Raw genomic sequence first — 23,365 nt, forward strand, 5'->3', positions numbered from 1 at the left:
AAAATGAGAAAAATTAATTGGATTTAATATAAAAGTAAAAAAAAAAAAATGTAGGAAGGGTTGGAAAGAAGAGGATAATTTAGGTGGAAGAAGTAAAGGGCAGTTATCCAGTATTGTGATATGCCATACGAGTCTAATTACATGTTGTTGACTTTATTACAATCCTATGATTTTACTGTCATAAAATTTTTGGTGTTATTCCACTGTAATGCTATGAACATAAAATTTCATTTAATTTTCTTCAGTAATACTTATTAACTTATCACCCACCAGCAGCACAATTGTATGTCTGTGGACTCACACTGCTAAAATCCAGGTTTCGATACCCATGGTGAGCAGAGCACAGAGAGCCCATTGTGTAACTTTGTGCTAAATTCCAAATAATTAATTAACTCTCCTTTAAAACTTCCACCAATGTACACATATTTACTTTAAAATATTGCCAGATAACTATAACTAAGAATAATACAAGTTTTTGGAATGCCCTATTTCAAGAAATTCGTCATTGATCATTAGGAACCTCCAAATAAAAATAATATATTTTTAATACATATTTTAGTTCTAGAAATTAAAGTTGACTTTGTTTTACCAGAACGTTATTCAAAATAGCATGTTTTGTATTCCTTCTTTATATGTTCCAGAACTGAAATAAATTGATATTAATTAACTACAGCAGACAGAAATATTTAACTGGATATTAAATGGTTTTATAGCACAGAATTAAAGCCCTAATTGTACGTGCTACATAATAATACAGTGCTTTTGGTACATAAATTTATCTTAACTTCATCTTAATGTAGTTTTTGCTGAAGTAGAAATGTTTTTTGTTGTTTTTATTATTAGATTAAGTATAAATGTCTCAACTTTGACTGCCAAATGAAACCAAATACTCTATTAAGTAATACTGAGTGGTGTAATTGATTGAAGAACTGGAAAAGGAATTAAATAAAACTAGTGAATATTTATCAAAATTACGTGAATTTGATATTTTTGGTTATCACAGTTCTTAAAGGTTTTTTTTCCCTTTTACCTTGACAGTTGTTTTGTTGTACAAAGAAATGCAATTTCTATAACGTGATCAGGAAATGTAAGTTTGAATGTGCATATTTTATGTTATTTATGCAATATGCTCAAAATTTATCAGCTACCTTGAGATATGTAAGATTTTCACACAACGAGTGGTTGAGGAAATTGTTAAATCGTTATCGTTCTAACTGTCTATTTACTTTTTGCCCTTCCATGAAGATACACCTAGTTTATCCATTGAAAGAAATAGCTGTAAAGCTGCCTTCAGTATAAAAGTGGACAGCAGTTTCTCTAATGGTAGGGAAATTGATATCTTATTTTCAAATGGGAATGACAAGTTGTGAAAGTGGTAGGTATCTAGTTTTTACTATGTGACCACACATTTCGATTTTTGGATAGAGATTGTTTATTAAATTTTTGTATTCAATATCATATTTTTATTCTCTCACGAACAGAGAAGTAAAAAGTACTTAATAATAAATATCTTTGTTGAATGTCTTGTTATCATTCTGACTTGTTATGCCATTGAGGGAAATCAGCTCAACCTGAAAATATCAGTTTCAATTGTTTAGAGTATTATGCAAAGAAAATTATATATCTAATACTCTGGTTGAGTCCATTAAAACGATTTTGAGACCTCACTATGACGTTACAGTCCATGCCACTCCATCTAGTCATGCAGTATTTGACAACAATGCTTCTTGGCAACAGCTCTGCAATATAGTTTTCATTACGAATGACTACATTGTAAGGTTGGCAAGTTCCCTAATTTTTCAATAAGCTAACCATAATACAGTGACGATGACTGAACAGTGCTAATTTCAACGTTTTAATTGCACAGACAGTGGGTATGTCTTTGTCCCTAATAGCATGAAAACCATTTTAAATCTCAAGCTGCTTGAGGTATGTGAATGTTGAACAAATATTGAAACAGCTTTTGTACGTGACACATTTGTGGGTTTTTCGTATGAAGATCCTTATTGATTATTCTGCCATAAATTGCCTGAGACACTTCAATGGTTTTTGCTACAGACATTTGTATTAGTTGATTATCATCCTTTACAAAATTCCGCACTTTCTTACCGTAGCTGTGGTCACTCAAGTTGGCCAGTATACTTTTGTTTTCAAAGTTCTTAAGTGCAAAGGATATTTGCGGTCTGAACAGATCTTTATATGACTTGAGTGTATGAATAATTTTCGTTGGAAAGGGTGGTTACACACTTACTACGAAAGACGTCAATTTTTTATGGCTTTACATTCGTTATATGATGCCGAACAATATCAAAATGTTTTTTTATAAGCCATTCCATCATGAATGTATGCTTATTGTGGTTGTTACATATCTTACTGATTTATATATTCAAAATCGTGGCTCAATAGTATGGCTTCGAACTTAGAACGCTAAAAGCCGGGTTTTGATACCCATGGTGGGTAGAGCACAGACAGCCCATGGTGTAGCTTTGTGCTTAACTTGAAACAAACAAACTAGAAAATTTGATTACAGTACACTTATCTTTAGAATAAGGTTTTGTAAGCTTAAACTCACACAATACAACTCAAACAATTTATTCTGAGCTAAAAATAATTGCAAGCTAATGAACTGAAAACTATAATTTAATAATTGTACTGAGAATTACATTGGTTTATGATAGGCCAGGTAGGTAGCGCTCGACTCGTGATTTGAGGGTCGCGGATTCGAATCCCCGTCACACCAAACATGCTCTCCCTTTCAACCGTGGGGGCGTTATAATGTGATGGTAAAGGAGTAGCCCAAGAGTTGGCGGTGGGTGGTAATGACTAGCTGCCTTCCTTCTAGTCTTACACTACCAAATGAGGGACGGCTAGCGTAGATAGCCCTCGAGTAGCTTTCCGCGAAATTCAAAACAAACCAAACTCTTTAAACGTTATTTCAAAATATTGTCCTTCGTGAACGAAGTTCCAAAACAAATTATTTCAATGCCCACAACAGATCTTACTGAAGGTAAGATTTTGTATGTTATACTTGCATATTCCTTATAATACTTGAAAAAATAATTCTGTCAAGAGGCAGACCCAACTCATATACCAAAGTAAATAACACAAATAAAGCTAAGTTTGCAGACGAAACGGCCCTTAGCATTCAATATTTGTGTTCACTGATAGTCAAGCTCTAGACCGTGGCTATCCTTGGCACTTATATGTAAGATTATGCATTAGGAAAGACTGTCCTGTTGCTGAATACGATTTACTATTTTCTCTGCAAGAAAGTTGGATAATTGTTACTAAAATTGCGCTGAAATGTTTTTGTTTTGTAGAGAGATTTGGATTATTGGGAAATTAGTTGGTGCATTTTAATAATAAAAGAAAGATTACGTTTTCATGTGAGGAGTTTTAATTGAGAAGTAAAAACAATGTGTACGAAATACAAAACTAAATAATAATAATTGTACCACTAAATTCCGTAAGGAACATAGGGCCGCAAACACTTGCGGTTTCATGAACAGACTGGTTTTTAAGGGAGTAGGTGGTTAGTCTACTGCACAACCCCCAACTAGGAGGACCTTTTCTCAGCCCACCGAGGGGAATCGAACCTATGATTTTAGCGTTGTAAATCCGGAGACATACCGCTGGACTAGCGGGGGGCAAATTAAATAATAGTTGCTATAAAAAATATAGTAACCAATGTACACTTAGTGAGTTCAATATATTGCATGGTAATTACAACTAAGATTAAAATACATTTTTGGAAAGCCTATTTCAAAACTCGAATCTTAAGAAATATTAAATTGTTGATTAAAAGGTAATGAGTAAGTATTGGAAAGGGCTCAAACAATTTCAAGTTTGATTGTTTGTTTGAATTTCGCGCAAAGCAACACGAGAGCTGTCTGCGCTCGCCGTCCCTAATTTAGCAGTGTGAGACTAGATTAAAGGCAGCTAGTCATCATCACCCATCACCAACTCTTTGGCTACTATTTTACCAACAAATAGTGGGATTGAACGTCACATTATAACGCCCCCACGGCTGAAAGGGCGAGCATGTTTGATGTGACGGGGATTCAAACTTGCGACCCTCGAATCACGAGTCGAGCGCCTTAACCACCTGGCCGTGCCTGGTTCTCGGGTTAAATCAGTGGTGTATTTAGGAAGGAGCTAGATAGAGCTCAGCCACAGGGTCCGTTGATAATTTTATTATATGTAAAATTACATGGGATATAAGTCTCACAATAATTATTAACCCCTGGACCAATACAACCCTAAGTCCGCCACTGGGTTTGGTTGATATTTGTTGACACATTTTGGTTGGAAACGAAACAGAGCTAGGGGTGGATCAAGGTGAAAATGAGATTTAAAATTCATAAATCGTGATAAAATTTTTCATTGAAAAAATTCTTCGGGCAACTAATACTGCAGGACGTAAGTCCAAGAAATTAATAGGAATCTAATGAAAGCAGTGTTACGTTTATAATAAGATTGTTGGCTAATGGAATAATTGTGCTCAGAATTCAGGTGTGTGAGGACATCAAAGAAGTTCAAGAGGAAAATTGGTGATAATGAGTATTTGAGAGTTTATATTGGATAGAATAGAAAAAAAATATTTGTAGTCTTGTATAGATTAGTAGTAAAAATAGAATAGCTCAGATGAGCCAAATGTACTTTCTGTCATTTATTGGAAATGAAATGGAAAAGTAAATTATTTTTAATTATACAAAATTACTGGAAATAATACATATATACGCGAGACATCTATCTGGTTTGATAGCAGTTATAGATTCAACGATGGCGACTGTTGGACTTTTGGCTAGAAATTTAGCATCCAGTGCTCAAAATCAAAGTGAGTAACACTAAAGAGGTATAATTACAAATGTAAATATAATACATTAGTATATTCACACACACATACACATTTGTATATGTAGGAATACAACGTAATATAATGTAATCTGTTTTTTCCTGGATTGTTTTAACAGTATGAAATTTTATATGCTGTTACTACTAAAGTAATATTAGTATTACCCGCTATCACGTGTTGTAGTATTATTAGTATCACCACAGGAACTGGTGATAAGTTTATAGCAGTACGGGTGTACTGTAGTGCTTCTGCGCTTTGCCCGTGCTGTTGGCTATGGAAGGTGAAACAGAGTATATCATAGTCGACAAATATCTTGCTACCTATTCTTTTTTTTACAAATTTTATTGTACAGACGTTTCGACCAAAAAAAAAAACACAAGGCAGCAGGCAAATTTGTAATTGTTTACTCAGTTGTTGGGATAAAGTTTTCACATATTTAATTTTAAGTCTTTAGAACGTTATTTTATTTTGTGATGACAAACTGTTCTGATGTATAGAAATATACATGACACTTGAATCTTAAAAAAATATTAAATATCTAAACTAGTAATAAGTAAGCATTAATATTTAAAATCCTTGATACTAACTTCTTTACCTCCAAGTCAAAATTTAAAGGTGTTAAAATCAAGATATTTTTGGTCTAACTTAGTGTTGCTTCACTACTGATAAATACAGTTTGGAATTTAATTTGATTTTGAGTCTCAATAGAATTGATTATGCATGTACTAAGCCAAAAAGAAAACAGCATTTCCAGCAATGTGGATATAGTCTCATTTAAAAGCCACTAAATTTTAGACCTAAGTTTTTTAAGGTGATTAAACAAACTGTTGGGTAGTAATAAAACTTGTTAAACTGAAATAATTGAATATATATTATATTTATAATTAACATATATCTTTGATACTGGACACAATGCAAGCTTATATTTGTTTTTCTAATGCAGCTATTGCATTGAATAGATTTATGTGCTTGTTTAAACTTTAAGGGTTTTTATTATATACATATTTAGATTTTGTAAGTAAATGTATGGTTAAAATTATAGTCCCACATATTTCTTTACTGTGTTAAAAATTAGGTCAGTTTCATGCCAAAATGTTATAATAATTAACAATTACATTTTTCCAGTTCGTGTCCTTGGTTCTCGTTCATGTTATTCTGTTACTCGTAGTCACTTGATGGTCAACAGAGGTACCAAAGTAATATGCCAAGGAATAACAGGAAAACAGGTATAAATTAAATGTGGTAAAAGTTTACTCTTTTTAGTGGTGTCTTTAATTAATTTGCAGATTGGATTTCTAGTAGCACCTTTGAAATTAGAAAAAGGAATGCACTACATCAAACTGTTAAGTAGCATCTCTGTAAACTGTGTGTTTACATGCTTTACATGTGTGTGTAATGTTATTTTGGTGAGTGCAAATTGGCATTTAATAATATTGGCTGTTATGATTTAATGAAACAAAAGCAACCTGCAGAAATCAATTTAGCATTAATTTCAAATATTTAGATTTGAAAGACATTCTGTATGTATGTTTGTAAAATTTTTAAACAAAAACTAAAATTAATGTGAAGGTTCATATAAACTATAAACATTTTTGCTCTCTTCCAGTAAACATTATGTATCCTCAACCTGCCCTTATGTCCCTGTTGGACCCCTTTTGTTTCATCCCCTTCCTGCAGAGGCTTAGGGAAGTCGCTGATTTTAACCAGAACTGATAATACTTAACTGAAAGTTCAGCTGCACTATATGACATGGAAAGATGTTTTAAACGTACACGTATGAATGTAGATTGTTGATGCAAGCTGCAGTGTTTAGCTTGTTCTTTATACCTTTTTTTTAATTGATATTCTAAATTTAAGTACTTATGTCAGAAATTAGTATTGTATTTAAGTACTAAAATGTTTAAAAGGATATAAAGAAATGTGTTTTTTAAAGTTACCCAAGTTTGTGTTGGTTGTATGTAGTAAAAGGTTTGTTTATTCATAACTTTTTAGCAGATTTTACAAAAAGTTTGCACAGTATTGTTGTAACATGTGGTCAGTACGTGGATAATTTTTTTTAAATGTTGAACAGTGTAGTTACTTTAATCACTAACTATAAACGTCTTGTGTTTATATAATTCTTCTCTCCATTCGCAATATTAGCTATTCTTGTTCATTGTTGCCCCTATATGTGAACATTTTTTTACACATGCCACAAACCTTTTGCTCCCTCTGCTGTAATCAAGTGATTCCAACATGTGTCTTATATAAATTGTTATGCAGCACCTCTCCATCAATATGAGTGTAGTGCACTCATGTGACATCTTCTATGCACCTCTACCAAACTATCACTTCTCATTTAGCAGCATTTAAGTTTGAACATGCTCTTATTTATTACTCCATGTTCCACTTTGTTTTTCTTCACATAGTGGTTATTTTTCAACTAAATTTGATATATCAAATAATTCAAGTCACCTTATTTCTACTCTGAAGTTTGGTTAAACCTTTCTGTGCAATGCAATCTGAAGTTAGACTTAACACTTTTTTTTTTTTTGGGTGGGGGTACAACAGCAAGTTGTGTTTTTCCCTGGTGTGGGTGACCCAATGATGGATTTATCTGCTTCTATATTTCAGGAGATTGAACATCACATGGTTCAACCTTTATCTTCAGACTTTGCCATTAATTCTACTGAAACTGCTGAGTTTTTGCTAGTTGAAAGGAACTTTGATCAGCTTTATTTTCTGTCTCTAAAGTTTGCCAGTCATTTCCGTTTCCAACCTGGAGAGTATCCCAGGCCTAATTCAGTTTGTGTGAATTTTGTCTCAGGTTTGTGTTGTTTTATTCCTGTCATCTATTTTTTTTACATTGTCATTCCATAGTATATGAACAATCTTCCCAACTATTTGGTTTCTCTGCCCTCCCCTGATATTCTATTTCTTGCTGATCCATTGACCTTGCAGTTATATGAGCAGATTGGCACATTACACTCACCAAAGAACTTTTGATTATTCCACCTTTTCTTTACATCATCTGTTTATTCAGTGTCAGATCATCAACTGTTAGGCTACTTGTTACCTATTTTGGAGGGGTGGGGTGCAACTCCCAAATCACACATCTTTCTTCTACATGCCTGATATCCTTGTTTGTTTTTTACCTTTACTGTCTTCTTTCAGTGTTCTTTTTTTACATACACCTCTCTTTGAGGTTCTTCACACAAATCCTGTGAGTTTTTGTGGAAATACCTTCCACTTCTTCATTTTAGCTTGCATCTCATTCTGTGGTTTCTTTGTTGTTGGGACCTTATAGGTTATGATGCCATATTGGCTCTGGACTTTCAAGTCTTAACTTATGGATTTATATATGGCTTTATTTCTCAAAGGTAAATTATTGATACTGTCCCAAATATTATTGAGTCTTGAGTGTCATTGGTCCACCAACGTTCTACCTTTTCAAACATTGTAGTCCTTTTGTTTTTGTTAGAGCTTCATATTTCTTCAATTTCAATTTCTTTTCTCACCCACCTTCTAAGCCATCAAGACTCGGGCAGAGCAGTCACCTCTTTCCTTTTAGGCTAATTGTCACTATGACTATAATCGTCCCTTTACACTGGTGGAACTCAAACTGGTCTTTCATCTGTCTGGCAGTACATCTGTTGGACCTGATGATATACACTATGAGATGCTGTGCCATCTATCTCCTGCTTCTCTTGCTATTCTTCTAATTGTTTTTAACCAGATCTGTTTTTCCTTATGCTGGCACCAGGCTATTGTTCTACCTTTCTCCAAGCCTGGGAAGGATTCCAAGATTCCTTCAAACTACCATCCAATTGCTTTGACGAGCTGTCTCTGTAAAACCTTAGAGAGGAGGGTTAATGCTCATCTTGTTTGGTTCATCGAATATAATAACCTCTTGCCCACCCAGCGTGGGTTCCGACGACAGCACTCCACCATGGACCATCTGATTCAACTTGAAACGTCAATCAGAGAAGCCTATCTCAAATGACAACATCTTGTATGAATATTCTTTGACATTGAGAAGGCTTATGGCACAACATGGAGGTATGGTGTTTCCATATATATGGGTTACGTGGCCATTTACTCATGTTTATTAAAACAATTTTTAATGGACAGGAGATTCCAAGTTCGTGTGGGTTCAACACTTTTCTGTTCTTTTCTGCAGGAACTTGGAGTCCTTCAGGGCTGTGTTCTGAGTGTTACACCTTTCAGTATAAAAATTAATGCCATCACTGAACAACTTTCTCTCACTGTTGCAAACAGGCTATGTCAACGACTTTCACATCTCGTGTCAGTCGTCAAACATGAGGTATATTGAGTGGCAGCTACAGACTGCCCTCAGTTGTTTACTGAAGTAGACCATAGCAAATGGCTTTACCTTCTCTCTCTCTAAAACTGTTTGCATGCACTTTTGTTGCCAATGGGGTATTCGCCCTGATCCTGAACTCCATATTGGTGAAATTGTGCTGCCTGTGGTTCCTGAGACTAAGTTCTTGGGATTTATCTTTGACCATAAGATGACCTTTATACTAAACATAAGCAGCTATGGTTCAAATGTAGAAGAGCACAGAACATTCTCTGTGTCCTCTCTTCCACCACTTGTGGAGCAGATTGGCATTCTATGCTAAAGATATATCATGCTCTTATTCAATTGAAACTTGACTATGGATCACTGGTCTATGGCTCTGCCAGACCATTGGCCTTAAAGATGCTAGACCCTATTCATCGTCAAGGACTTTGGCTCTGCACTGGGGCTTTCCTCACTTTCCCAGTTCAGAGCTTATACATAGTCTCATGAACCTTCTTTGTATCTCTGCCATTTGCAACTGTCTTTACTCTATGCTTCGAAACTTTGTTCCTCACCAAAGCATCCCACCTAGGGTTATGTTTTCCTTCCTCGATGGGCCATGCTTTTTTCAGACATGCAATGGTCTGTCATTGCCTCTTTTGGCTTTCGTATCCAGGCGCAGTTGGATGAATTGGGTCTGTCCTTGGATAACATTGCTGTATCCACTGGTCAGCCCATCCCACCATGGCTTCTTACAATCTCCAATTGTAACCTATCTTTAAGTCATCTGAGAAAAGTAGACACTCCTGATTGGAAATACTGTCTGTTATTTGCTGAACATCTTTCGACCATACTTCCATTCCTATTTATACAGATGGTTCCAAATCAGGTGACTGTGTGGGCTCTGCCATGGTTTGTTGTGGTTTAATGATTGTGCACAGAATCTCCTCTACAATTTCTGTGTTCACTACTGAACTGTATGCCATTTCTCTTGCATTGGATCACATAGAAGCTAAGCAGTACTCAAACTGCACTATTTATACTGACTCGTTTAGTTCTCTACTAGCCCTGGAATCGCTTCACGTTAGTTCACACCCTGTTCTTGCCGATATTCAAAATCGACTGGCCCATTTCTCTTTAACATCTCCTTTTCTCCAGTTTTTCTGGACACCAGGCCATGCTGGTATTCTCAGGAATGAGCTCACTGACACTGCAGCTAAGTCTATCTGCTCTAGCACTCTCACTGCTGTGCCTGTCCCATACATGGACTATGGTCCTGTATTCAAGGCTCTGCTCCGTGTCAGCTGGCAGTCGACTTGGAGTGAGCAATGCAAAAACAAGCTTTTCCAAATAAAACCCTATATTGGACTTTGGTTGTCTTGCTTCCATAAGGACTGGAAAAGAGGAAGTTCTAACCAGACTACACCTTGGTCACAGTTTTTTAACTCATTGTTTTCTTTTATCTGGAACTGATGTACCAGTGTATAGTTTGTGTAACACTCAAATTACAATGAGCCACATTTTACTTTTTTGTCATCGTTATGACTCTCAACAATGGCACCATTTTAAGCATGTTCTGTCCCAAGGTTTGTCCATAACGTTAGACAGTGTTATTGGTGATGGTGACACTGTCCACCTTGGTGATGTTTTTAGTTTTTTAAAGGCCATTAACCTTTTTAATGCCATTTAAGTTTTTCATTTATACTTTACAGCTTTTTAATGTGGTTACCTTTTAAAAATCACAGTTCATCTAGTTCGATTTAATATTAGAAACTGACTGTAACATTAAATAACTCGAAACCAGGACTGGAAAGGCCAACTTCAGGTGACTAACGCTGCTGTTTGACCTACCAGTTAGTCATCCTGGTGAGTTATTATTATAATTTTGCTACACATCTTTTAAAACCTTTTTATTGCTTTCCTTTTTGAAAATGGCCATAACATGAAATAACTCGGAACAAGGACTGGAAAGGCCAACTTCAGGTTACTGATGGTGGTTTTTGTACTTATCTGTTAGTCTTCCTGGCGAGTTATGATTATTACAGTTATGCTACAGAAAGTACTTTACAACTTGAATTACTGTATTTTTTTTCTTGACGTTGTAGGCTAGATGTAAACATTGGTTTTATGCTATTTATGTTTTTTTAACTTGGTTTTGTTTTTCCTTAATTTCCTTTTATGAATTTTACTAAATTTAATATTAACTTTTTACCAGATGTTTGGTGCAGATAGTCTAGCTGCTTTGTGCTATAAAACACTAAATCAACCAACCAACTTTCCTCTCCTCTGGTTTCTCCTTTCCCTGTTTCCTTTTCCTTCTCTACTAGATCCTGTGACCTACAAGAAGTGGTATGGGCATTGTTCTTGCAGCTGGCATTTAAACCTGTTACCCATACTTCAAGGAATTTTTATCCCTGCCATTTTCACTGTTCCCATGAAAACTGTAGATTGATGTCTGGTAATCAATTGATCTCACCTCATCTGTTTCATTTCACTATCTAAGTTACCATGGAGCCTCTTCTGAGTTATGAATGATATCAGGGTATGTCTCTAGTGTTAACCTACACATAATTATATCACCTCTGTCTCATCTTTATCTTTGGTTTGTCCACCTTGGGATGGCTTAACAGTTTCTGGCTCTTCTCTTAAGATTTGCCTCACCACCTTACATGTTTTACTGAATTGTTTCAGCTTTTGCAGAGCATTGCTACTCTCATGGATTGTAATTTCTTTTTTACATGGACAACTGGCTTATTCTGGCTCATTCCAAACAGGAATTGTTCAATCCTACTTGGCATCTACTTTCTGTGGTGACTTATTGCTCAGATTGGAGAATTCCTTCCTCTAGTGGGCACTTCACAAATGATGAAACCTTGATTGAAATCCTCTTTTTAACTCCAATTCCTTTCCTCCTTCCATGCAAAATGATCTCCATTGGTTGTTGAATTGAGCCCACATGTTGGATGGTGTGTTGGTTTCTTCTCTGATTCCAGGTTTACACCTTTTTATGGATGTATCCACTTGGAGATGGAGAGTATGGGTCAATCACTGAGGGACTTAGGGCTGTTGATATGCAGATGAGACAATTTACATTGCACTGTTCTTGAACTTTGACATACATTGGGCCTTACATCAATTTATTCTTTGCACCTGACATTGTCTAAGGATAATTCCTTTGGATGTTTCTATTGGGGTGGTAAATATTGCCCATTAAGGGGGTACCCAGTCTGGAGATCTATGTTTTTGGATGTTGAATTTCTTATTCTGGACCCTCACACAACACATTCTGCTTATTGTATATCAGGGGCAGGGTCATTGCAATATGGTTGTGGATCATTGTTTGTAATTCAGTCAAATATATTTCATATAGTGAGCATATGATATCCTCATTTTTAGGGATCTTTACTCTTAGTGGGGTTTTCACCACAGGGGTGTGTATGGTCCTCAACACCAGTTTGCCTCTATTTTGGTTGTTTGTGCCTCATCCACTGGCTCTGACAGTGGATGTTTTAAAACTGGATTGATCATACAAGTATCATTATGTGTACCCATCCATTCATCCATCCAAGTACATAATTGGGTGATTTTTCTTGTCCACTCCACTGCTTTTTTAGTCTGTTTGATTGATCTCTTTTGGCCAAATCAGACTTGGTTACCAAGGTTACAGTGACTGCTCCTTCTCTAGTGTCTCTTGTCTACTTCTCCCTGCTTTCTTCGTCAGCATTGAGCCTATATCCTACATGCCAATCTTCGTGCCTGCCCTTTGTCCGTCCTTGGCAAAACTATCTGGTTTCACACTTAGAGTCCTTTCATTGTTGGTTAGTTCCATCTGTCCAACTTCAATGGAGAAGTACCAATGGAAGTGGAACATATTTTGCAATTGATGTACCACCAGGGGTTTTCCCAATGTCAAGCCCAAAATGGTTCGTGTTGCAGAAATTGCTCACCTGGCTTTTTGACCATGGATCTTCAGTCTTTGTTTTCTGGATATAGGACACATTTTATCCAGTACCTTATGTTTTCTGATACCATAGGGTTTTTACTTCCCTAATTCTTACTTTGTTCTTGCATTCCTCCCAGATACATTTCCTTCCCAAACATACTACCACTCCTTGGGTTAGATCATTTGTGTGATCAAACGTTCTCAGCATTTACCTCCATTTGAACCACCACCTTGTGTTCTATGTTTCATGTTTCCTGTAAAACATATTTCCTTATTTTGGCCTGTGAACATCAAAGTTTAGATTTGTTTGTCATTGACATTTTACTTCAGCTTTATCACCCCACCAGTCTTCTTCTTTATCCAGGGAATTCCTTTCTCCTGAAGACCTCTGCAGCTTGGGAGGGTTGTTCCTTCTTTCTTCTTTTCCTTTTCTTTTATTTCCTATCTTTACTCTTGACTGGATCCACGTAGCCTTTTTTGCCCAACCACAGGTCTTCATTCTTATATAGCCTATTTTACTTCCTTATGAGATACACATTCATGACTCCTGATATCCTGGCAATTCTCCTCCCATCATAATCTTTCACCTATCCTCACCACTTGTGTCCACCTTGAGATTTGATTGGCCTATTCTTCTCTATCTTCCCTTTTACTGGCCTTTCTTCCAGTTATGCTTTCATCAGATAAAACATCTCTCTCTTTTCCTTACTTCTCATCTTCGTTGTCCAGTGGAGGAGATTTTCCATTCCAGCATGTGGTTCATCTCCCATTATATTTATCATATTAGGACTTCCTCTTCATCAGAGTTTTGTCCACCACCTGTGGCCTTGCTTCAGGTTTTGGTGTGACTCTTAACTAATAAGTTTTCATTTGTGCTTTCTTTTTTCATGAGTATATATCTAATTTTTATCTTAGGAATACTAAACAGGGTTTTGTCCACCACCTGTGGCTTTGCTTCATGTTTTGGTGTGACTCTTAAATGGTAAGTTTTCATTTGTACTTTCTTTTTTCATGAGTATTTATCTCCTTTTTATCTTGTGAATACTAACCTATGGCAAGTGGTGCCTGACCAGGTATTCTTTAACTTTAAATCTGCACTGTATAGTCATGTTGATTTGCACTTTATCTTCCATGCCCCTGCATTGCTTGCCATTGAGATGGATTATAGGTAAAAAACCTTGCAATGTTTGTTTCATAAATTTGCACATTCTGGACTGTACCACCCATGGACTACATGGGTAAATCAGAATGGGATAGCTGCCCATCCCTGCCATACTATGATTGAATAAATTCATATGGCCTGCTTTTCAAAATAGAGTTTTGTGATCATCCATTGCACTGTCTCAGGTTGTGGTGTTCCTGTAGACATTCCAATGCATTCTCAACCTCCTTTTCTTCTTGTGGAGTATAGGAATCCTCACAATTTACCTATTCCAAGCCACTGGGATGACTGACTGTGGTGACACCCTCCAGAGTAAATTCCACACAAAGATGACTGTAGCAGTACCGAGTAGGGTAGTGGTGTCATGTGAGTATAGAAGGCATAATATTCTTCAATTCGTGATAATCGATACATTGGAGTGAGATCTCAGTACATACTTCACCCCTTCACTCAGAAGCCCTAATCCTACCCTCTCATAAATGTATATTCCTTGTGGGTAGATTTTGGATTTATAGTGAACAAATTAACATAAATCTCACATGGGCTTCAGGTTGTTTATTTTACTCCCTTAATATCTCCTGGATATGTTGTGGGACACAACAGTGTTACTTGGAATTATTCCAGCTCTGTCCTTGGCTATCACGTTTTCTCTCTTCTTAGGGGTATTTTATTACTATTTGGATGGTCCTGACCTGTTTCATGGTTAGGGGAGTTGATTACGTGCTATGGACATCCTTTGTATACTGTATGTCAAGTTCCTAGGTTAATAACTCAGAGCTAGTCCTTGTGTCATACCCAAGAATCAGAGGTTCTTAATTCCCTAGTTCTTGAGTTTAAGGTGAAGACAGTGTGACCCTTCGAGGTGGATTCTTGTACAGAAGAGAGGACCTCCCAGAGAAGGTGCTGTACTTTCAGATTATCTCCTCTGTGATCTAAACATCCACCCGTGTGTTTGCTGTGCATGGTGACCTGTGAAGGGGAGGAGAGTATCCTGGTGGTTTAGGGGTCCAACTGCAAGAAATCACTTTGGCCTTGAATTCCTGTAGATAGGTGGACTTGGGGTGCCCCCTCCTTCAGGGTCAGTTGGCTGGTTCACTTTAGCTAGGGTCAACTAAATACTAGTGTTGGACATTTTCAGTGGGTGTTGTGGACATTCTGCCTGATACTGGTGTTTGGATATAATGCTCATGAAACCCTGGCATTGCTGTCGTTTTCTTGTTTGGCATTTTAGTGCATGGTTCTTTAACATATGCTCATTGTGGTGGCAAAGACCATAATGCATACAGATACAAACTAGAACCTTGTTGTGTTAACTATAATGATTCACACCTTTTTACTCTATTTCTTGCCCTAAATGGGTGGAAGAGAAAGAGGTGCAATGTTTGAAGACTATAAATAATATCTTGTACTCAGAGGCTTGGAACTTATTGTCTCCAACTCCATCTAGGACATATGCTGCTGCACTCCATTCCACTGCCACAGTGGGAGTGCAGACTGACGTCTCTGTGCCTCCAGCAGAGTCATTTACAAAACATATGAAGAATCATTTGCCCTCCATCGTTAAAAAGTTGGCAAATCTACATCTGCTTCAATCTCTGTCCTTACTGCTCCTTGTAGTGACTGCCCGGTTCCACTTAATTTGGCTTCGGGTTTAGATGTTTCCTCAAGTCCATCTTCTTCTGCAGCTCCAAGAAGTAAAACAACCATTCGTTTATATCCTCAGTCACTGATATCTTTATCTACAAACAGAGACCTACCTGCTTGACCCAGGACAGGATCCATGGAGGTTGATAGATCTTTGTCCAATAAAGAAATAAAATATGGTTGAAAACAGAAGGGCTCCCCATCATGTTCTTCTCCATGTAAATAAAAATGATCACTCTGATCCAGTGGAACTGTTGAGGTTTTTGTTTAAATGTAGCTGACATTAGGGATTTGATTGATTCTTACCATTCTGTGTGTCTCTTTTTAGGAAACATTTCTGAAACCTGCCAATACAGTCACTGTTTAGCAGTTTTCTTTATACAGAAATGATAGGTTGTGTGATATATGAGCACGTAGTGGGGTGGCACTGCTGGTTGATCAATATGTGTCCACCCTATCTTTGCCACTTGATAAAACCTTGGAAACTGTAGCCATCAATGCTTCCTTGGATCATACATCACTTTGTTTTCTCTAACTTGCTCCTGAAGAGATCTATGATCAGTCAGATCTTGATGCCCTCATTGAGTAGTTACCATCTCCCTTTCTAATCCTATTGGGTGGTGCTAATATTGATGGGAGGGGTCATTCTGTAGAGCATGTGCTCTTGGACCACAACCTATCTCTTTTACTGCCAACGGGTTATTAACTGTTATTCTTCCCGTGGTCCCGGAGGCAAAGTTCTTGGGACTTATCTTTGACCATAAGGGGACCTTTATTCCACACATCAAGCAGCTATATGTCAAGTGTACAAAGGCACTGAACATCCTCCGTGTCATCTCTTCCATCTCTTGTGGAACAGATTGATGTCCTGTACTAAAACCCTATCTTACCCTTATTTGATCAAAACTATGGGTCTCTGGTCTATGGCTCTGCCAGGATCTTGGCCTTGAAGATGTTGGACTCTGTTCACCATTAGGGTTTTTGCTCTACAAAGGGGCCTTCCACACTTCTCCAGTCCAGAATTTGTACACCGAGTCTCGTGAACCTCTTCTATACCTTTGCTGTTTGCAACTGTCTTTAATGTATACTTCAATGCTCTTATCCTTACCACAGCATCCCAACTAAGGTTGTGTTTTCCTTCCTCAGTGGACTATGCTTTTTAAGAATAGATGGTCTTCCATTGTTCCTTTTTGACTTCATATCCAGACACAGTTGGATGAATTGGGTCTATTCTTGAATAACACAGCTTTATTCACTGATCAGCCTATCTCACCATGGCTTATTACCACCCTCAAATGTGATCTTTGTTTGAGTCATTCTGAAAAAGGAGGATACTCTCAATTGCAAGTATCACGTTCTATTTGCTGAACATCTTTTGAACCATCCTTCCATTTCCATTCATTCTGGATGGTTCAAACTCAGGTGACTGTGTGGGCTCTGCAATGGTTTGTTTTGATTCATTTTTTTTCACACAAAATCCATTCAGTGCGATTTCTTTTGCCCTGGATCACAGAGAAGCTATGCAGTACATGAACTGTACTATTTATACTGACTTGCTTAGCTCTCTATTGGCCCTGGAATTTCTTCACATTAGTTTTCACTCTGTTTTTGTCGATATTTAAAAGGGACTGGCCTATTTCTCTCTCTATTGTCTATATTTGGCCAGTTCTTCTATACACCAGGCCATGTTGGTATTCACAGGAGCAAACTCACTGGCATTGTAGCTAAATGTGTTTGTTTTGGTACTATCAATGCTGTGCCTGTCCCATACATGAACTACAGTCCTGTATTCAAGCTCTGCTTTACCCCAGTTGGCAGTTGTCTTGGAGTGAGCAATGTGAAAACAAACTTTTCCAGATTAAACCTTCTGTTGCTTATTGACTGTCTTGCTGCTTTAAGGATTGGAAAGAGGAAGTTGTTTTGGCTAGGCTACGCATTGGTCACAGATTTTAACTAATCACTTTCTTTTATCTGGTACTGATGCACTCATGTAGGTTGTGTTTACTGATCAAATATTACTTATTGCCTAGCTTTGATAAACAGTGGATACAAACATTAATTATTTTGTGGCAAGTAACATTTGTTTTCATAAGTTGCATGCTGAAACTTTTGTTTCTCTTGGTTGTTTTCCTTCATTTTAACCATGTTTCAAAGTTTTAATATATTGACTTTAAAATGTAATACATGGCTATATAATTTTTTTTGTCTTATAGGGTACATTTCATTGCCAACAAGCAATAGACTATGGAACAAATATAGTAGGAGGAGTTTCTCCTGGGAAAGGTGGTTCCAAACACCTTGGTGTTCCTGTTTTCAATACAGTGGAAGAAGTATGTGCTTTACTTAATTTGTTCATTAGCAGTCATTAAATTAAACTACAGTTTTTTTAATGATAAAATGTATGTAACTTAATACTTGTTATTGTATTATGTATGTCTCCTTTTTTGTGAGTTGGTTATTAATACCAGCACTGCAAAAAGCTTGACCATAATATGACTGCACTGGATTATTTTATTACTAATTTGACTACTGACTACTTTTGCACTTTCTTTTGCAGTTAACATGCACCATAGGTATGGTACATAAGGGTTATAGATTACAAGGAAGACAATGGTGGCAAATATGGCATGTTCCTTTCTATCATGTTTAGTGTTCATCAGACACACTACCAGTTACTACTGTCCATGCTTCCTTATATTCACTTTAAAACCTGAAAGTTGTGATGAAATCAGCTCAACTAATGCAGCTAAACTGTTCACTGATAACTGCTATTACACTTCAAATATTGCATTTTTGATTATATATATATATATTTGTCAAACGTTTAGCAAAATATCCTATTTTTTCATGGCCTCGGGTCTTAAAAATGTATCCAAGGCAGTGCAAATTATAATCAGTGTAGATTCATTTTGGGCTGAGTCAAACATATAATTAGGGCACCATTTTCTTATCAATAACCTGACTGCATTATTGTTTCTCATGTACTTTTTTACATGTATTTCATCAAATCATAATAAAAAAACAATAAAATGGCATTATCAGACATACATAATGATAGAATTTTATTAATAGTTGCTTATGCAGTTTCCAGATTTCACTTCAGTTTGTTGATTGTCTAATTGTATCTATTTTGCTTAAAGTTTATCAATTATTAGACATAAATAATGCAAAATTTGACCAAAAAAACCAGTAGTAATACCAGTGCTTAAACTTCAGCAACATGAAGCTACAAATAGCTTCAGAGCAACTTCAGTTGGGATTTTCAGAATCCATTTTTAGTTTCTCTGAAACTGTTGTTATGGAACTGTTATCAAACATCTCTGAGATAAAATGCAATTAAGTTAAGCAGTCTGCAAGCAATTTATAGTAGTATGGAAGAAACTTATAAATCAAATGAAGTGGTACATAAGCTTGACAAGAAAAGAAGGAAATTTTATGTTGAATCCTTATTTCAGATGAGTGGAAATTGCATTGTTTAAAACAGCTTTTTTTTTTTATTGACTGAGAAATTGGAATTTAAAATATAGTTACAGGCAGGGTGATCTGTGATAATGCAATATCACCACATGGCAATGCAATATTTTATGTTGTTAATATGTCGAAATAAGCCATATTACTCAGAAAAATTTGACTAGTTTTGAACAAATCTGAAACTAAAGGCAACATCATAAACTAACTACAGTTAGTTTTCTGATGCTGTTGTTGGTTTGACTGAATATAAAAATTGGAAGGTTGGTTATTTTTGAGCCTACAATAGTATTGAATAATTCAAGCATCTGGCCTTTAAGATTTTGTTTTATTTCATATATATACCTAATTTGACTGTTACCAAATTAATTAGAAACAACGTATATAAAATATTTTCGTTTCAAATTTATACATTTGGTCATCATTTTATTAAATACATATATCTTTGTTAGAAACAAGCAAGAAAAAATGCCTCTCAATTAATTTTCTAGCATGAATACATTTTTCAGGGCACTGCCTCAAAAGGTTTCAGTAAATATAATTTTGCATAAATTTATTTTGGAATTTAGATATGAAAGTAAATTTTGGAGACGTTTTTTATCAATTTCAGGTTTGGCCTGCATCAGTTTGGCCTTCTGTACGTGTTATTGAGGTACTTGTCTAGCTCTCTAAAATTGAGCATATAATGCAGTACATTAGTGAAATATTTTTTAATTGGTACAAGACAAACTCTGTTTCACCCATTAAGACTAATAATAATTCCAGTAACATCAGTCTGTTCTGATCTAGTCTTATTTTATATATAACTATTGTCTATTAATGGATCATATAAGCTTTACTATATTGCATAAATCACAGTGTTATTAATGAGTGATATAAATAGCATTTAACAAAGACACATTCCAAAACATTCTTGGAAAATTCTACATTAAAATTTTCTAAAGTAGAGTTAATCAATATTCCTTGTCTTTAACAGTTGATAAATGGAAACTATTTCAAACAAGATTATCACATTAATTCTAAGTTTGTTAAGAAAAAATTGGGAAGTTTAAAGAATGACAAAGTTCTTGGACCACATATTTTCTCTAGTGTTTTGAAGGATGTTGAGAATTGGATGTGTGATCCACTTGTTACTGTTTTTTGTTTCAATTTCTTGAATAGTGGACCGATGCCAGAATATTAGAAGTTGTCTAATGTTGCTCATATTTTCAAGGGAGGTTATAAAAATTGTTCTAGTAATTATTACTAGCTCTTGTGAGAAAAGTTTTTGAAAGTCTTATAGAAGATGGTTTTCAAAGTCTATTAACAAAGTTTAATTTTATTGGATAGTCAACATGGTTACAGTATGGGAAAGTCTTTTTTAAAAAATCAATTCTGTAGGTGTAAGTGATAAGTTGCCTTGTTGGAGGGAAAAGTTGCTAGTTAGAAGAAAGCAGAGGGTTGTTATAAGTGAAATTTAGTCAAACTGGATTAATGTCACAAGTGTGGTATTTCAGGGCCTTTGCTCATTTTTGGTTTACCTCAGTGACATAAATGAATTAACTACTAAAATTTGCTGATGGTATGATGGTCTTGAGTGTTGCTTTCTGTGAGGAGGATGTGACTGATTTTAAAAAAAAATGTAGATTATTTAATCATTTGGACAAATAACTGGCAGATGGCTTTTATTTATAATAAGTGCAGGGTATCTCATATGGTTTATCATAATTTATATTATAGATATAATTTTGATGGGAATAACATTAACAGTATTATGGTAGAAAATGATCTTGTTCTGGTTGATGAGTCTCTTAAGAAATCCATACAATGTATTGTTGCTAATTGTAAATGTAGTGAGTTTACTGTTATACATTTATTTTAATTTGTGCATTTGTTTCAGTTTTTGTGCATGGGATATATATTTTTGGATATGTACTTGGCAAGTCCCCCCTGTTCTCTAAATTTGAGGAAGATTCTCAGTAGTAAGAATCAACAATATATGTTTTACAAAGACACTAGTGTATCTTCAAATATTGTTGAGCTATCAAGAATTTTGCCTAATGAGTATAAAAGCTAGTGGAGAGATGGTAAAAGAATATTGTTTGGTTACAACAATCAGTATACTATAAGTGTTGGAAGCTATAATTTTAACAAATGTTTATTAATTGTAAAACTACAGATATTTGATCAAGAACATTTAAAGATTTTGAATATACAAGCCATTCAACTTCAATGAATTAACTTTGGATGTTAGTACTTTTGCAAAGACATTATTGTGTCAGTGGGAAAAGCTTGCATGTGAAGAATAGAACTAGCTAGCATTCTTGTTAAGTGAAGTGTATCTGTATACCAATATAAAAGTAATTTGTTCCTTGTGAACCGAGACCAATGATAAAATATTTAGTTCCAGACCAGATAGAAGACTGAATATTGTTTGTAAGTTTGAAAGTAATTTGTAATATCTGCAATTATCAATTATCATTATTGTATGTATATTAAAATATATTTGTGTTAAGAAAGCAAATTGTGTGTATTAATCTTGTTGGCAAGTATCAAAAATTTAATACATGTTGACATTTAATTAACTTCTAAATTAAAATTTTTGGTTATTTTAAATTGTAAAATGGAAAAAAATAAACAAGAGGCTCGTCAGAGATAAATTACACTACTTAATGTATGACAAATAGGATTTTAAGCTGTACCTACAGAAATATTGAGTACAAGTCCAAATGGATTATAATTTCATTGTGTAGACCACTGGTTAGCCACATATGGAGTAAAGTGTTCAGTCTTGGTCTCCTTATCTTATGAAGGACATAGAAAGGATATAGTAGAGCAATGATATGCAGGATGAAAATGTTCTCATACAAGCAGGGTCAGTTATAATTTATAAGTAGTTTCAGGAAGAGCATTTGTCCTGAGCTTCAAACTCAAAGGGACATCAAGTTTAGACACTTGTTATTATTTTTCAGTTGTTTGGCTTTATGACTTTTTTTTATGCACAGAAAAAAGGCTAAAACATTTATTGAATGTTAAATAATGTTAATGAATGTATGTTAAATAACATATAATCAGTTTATTTTTCACTTTTATTTTGGGCTAATGATTATCTTATTTTGTTTTTGTGTGTCTTTTTCTTTTATGGTATACAGGGCTTAAAAGATAGGAATGGTCTGGACTTTTCTGAATTTCTGAGAGTGCATGCATATGAAAATAGGTTAATATCTCTGAAATTGTTTTATTTTGAGAAACAAATTAGGAGTTAGAGGAGATTTGATTGAGGTATATAAAATTTTTAAGGGAATTAATAGCATTGATGTATCATTTTCTTTTGTACTGAGAAGGATAAGACTAGGAGACACATGAATGTTTTGTGTGTGTGTGTATGGTTTAATGGATGAAATAATAGAGAAGAAGAAATTATTTTGTTGTCCTTCAGTGTCACAATTTGATGGTAGTGTTTATACAGTTATGAAAGATTTTAAACACTATAATAATGATCAGGAAGCTATCAATTTTAAAGATACGTCATTGATGGAGCTATTGCATACATGGTTTGAATTTTAGTAACATATTTTTTAGGATTAAAATCTGTCAGCCTGTATAAAAATATTAATCATTATTACCATGATATAATCAGTTTCATGAATGGGTTAGTTAATTGGAAATCTGTCATGCTATTGAATCATACAGCTAGAAAGAAAAATATGTACCACATATTTATCAGTATTTTAATTTTTTATATAATAACATTGTCTATTACGTTTGAAAAACTGAAGAATAGCATTAACAAATCAGTAGGTTGAATATGTTACATCAATTTCTTATAAGACAAGATAAACAGCCAGTTCATGCATTTTAATAGCTGAAAATGGTGACATTTAACCTTTAGTAGTTGGTTATAAAATAATTTTTTTAATGAACTATCAGTATTGAGATACAGAAAAAATTAAAACTCCAACAAACAGTGATGATCCCTGGGCTGCAGTGCATGTGGCTATCAGTTCTTAAACACTAGAAAATGTGTACTGA

The 23,365-nt window shown here is 35.2% G+C and overlaps 1 protein-coding gene across 1 annotated transcript in view; it reads left to right on the forward strand.

The window, feature by feature from the left end:
• Positions 1-4,700: 4,700 nt before the first annotated feature.
• LOC143241068 (succinate--CoA ligase [ADP/GDP-forming] subunit alpha, mitochondrial-like) overlaps positions 4,701-23,365 on the forward strand; it is a 44,254-nt gene continuing 25,589 nt past the window's right edge. The window contains exons 1-3 of the mRNA XM_076484559.1: positions 4,701-4,837; positions 5,981-6,081; positions 18,100-18,216. Of these exons, the coding sequence (XP_076340674.1) occupies positions 4,783-4,837; positions 5,981-6,081; positions 18,100-18,216 (273 nt within the window). The 5' untranslated portion in view covers positions 4,701-4,782. The remainder of the gene's footprint in view (positions 4,838-5,980; positions 6,082-18,099; positions 18,217-23,365) is intronic.

The sequence above is a fragment of the Tachypleus tridentatus genome, chromosome 13 (assembly GCF_004210375.1).
Source record: "Tachypleus tridentatus isolate NWPU-2018 chromosome 13, ASM421037v1, whole genome shotgun sequence".
Classification (NCBI taxonomy): Eukaryota; Metazoa; Arthropoda; class Merostomata; order Xiphosura; family Limulidae; genus Tachypleus; species Tachypleus tridentatus.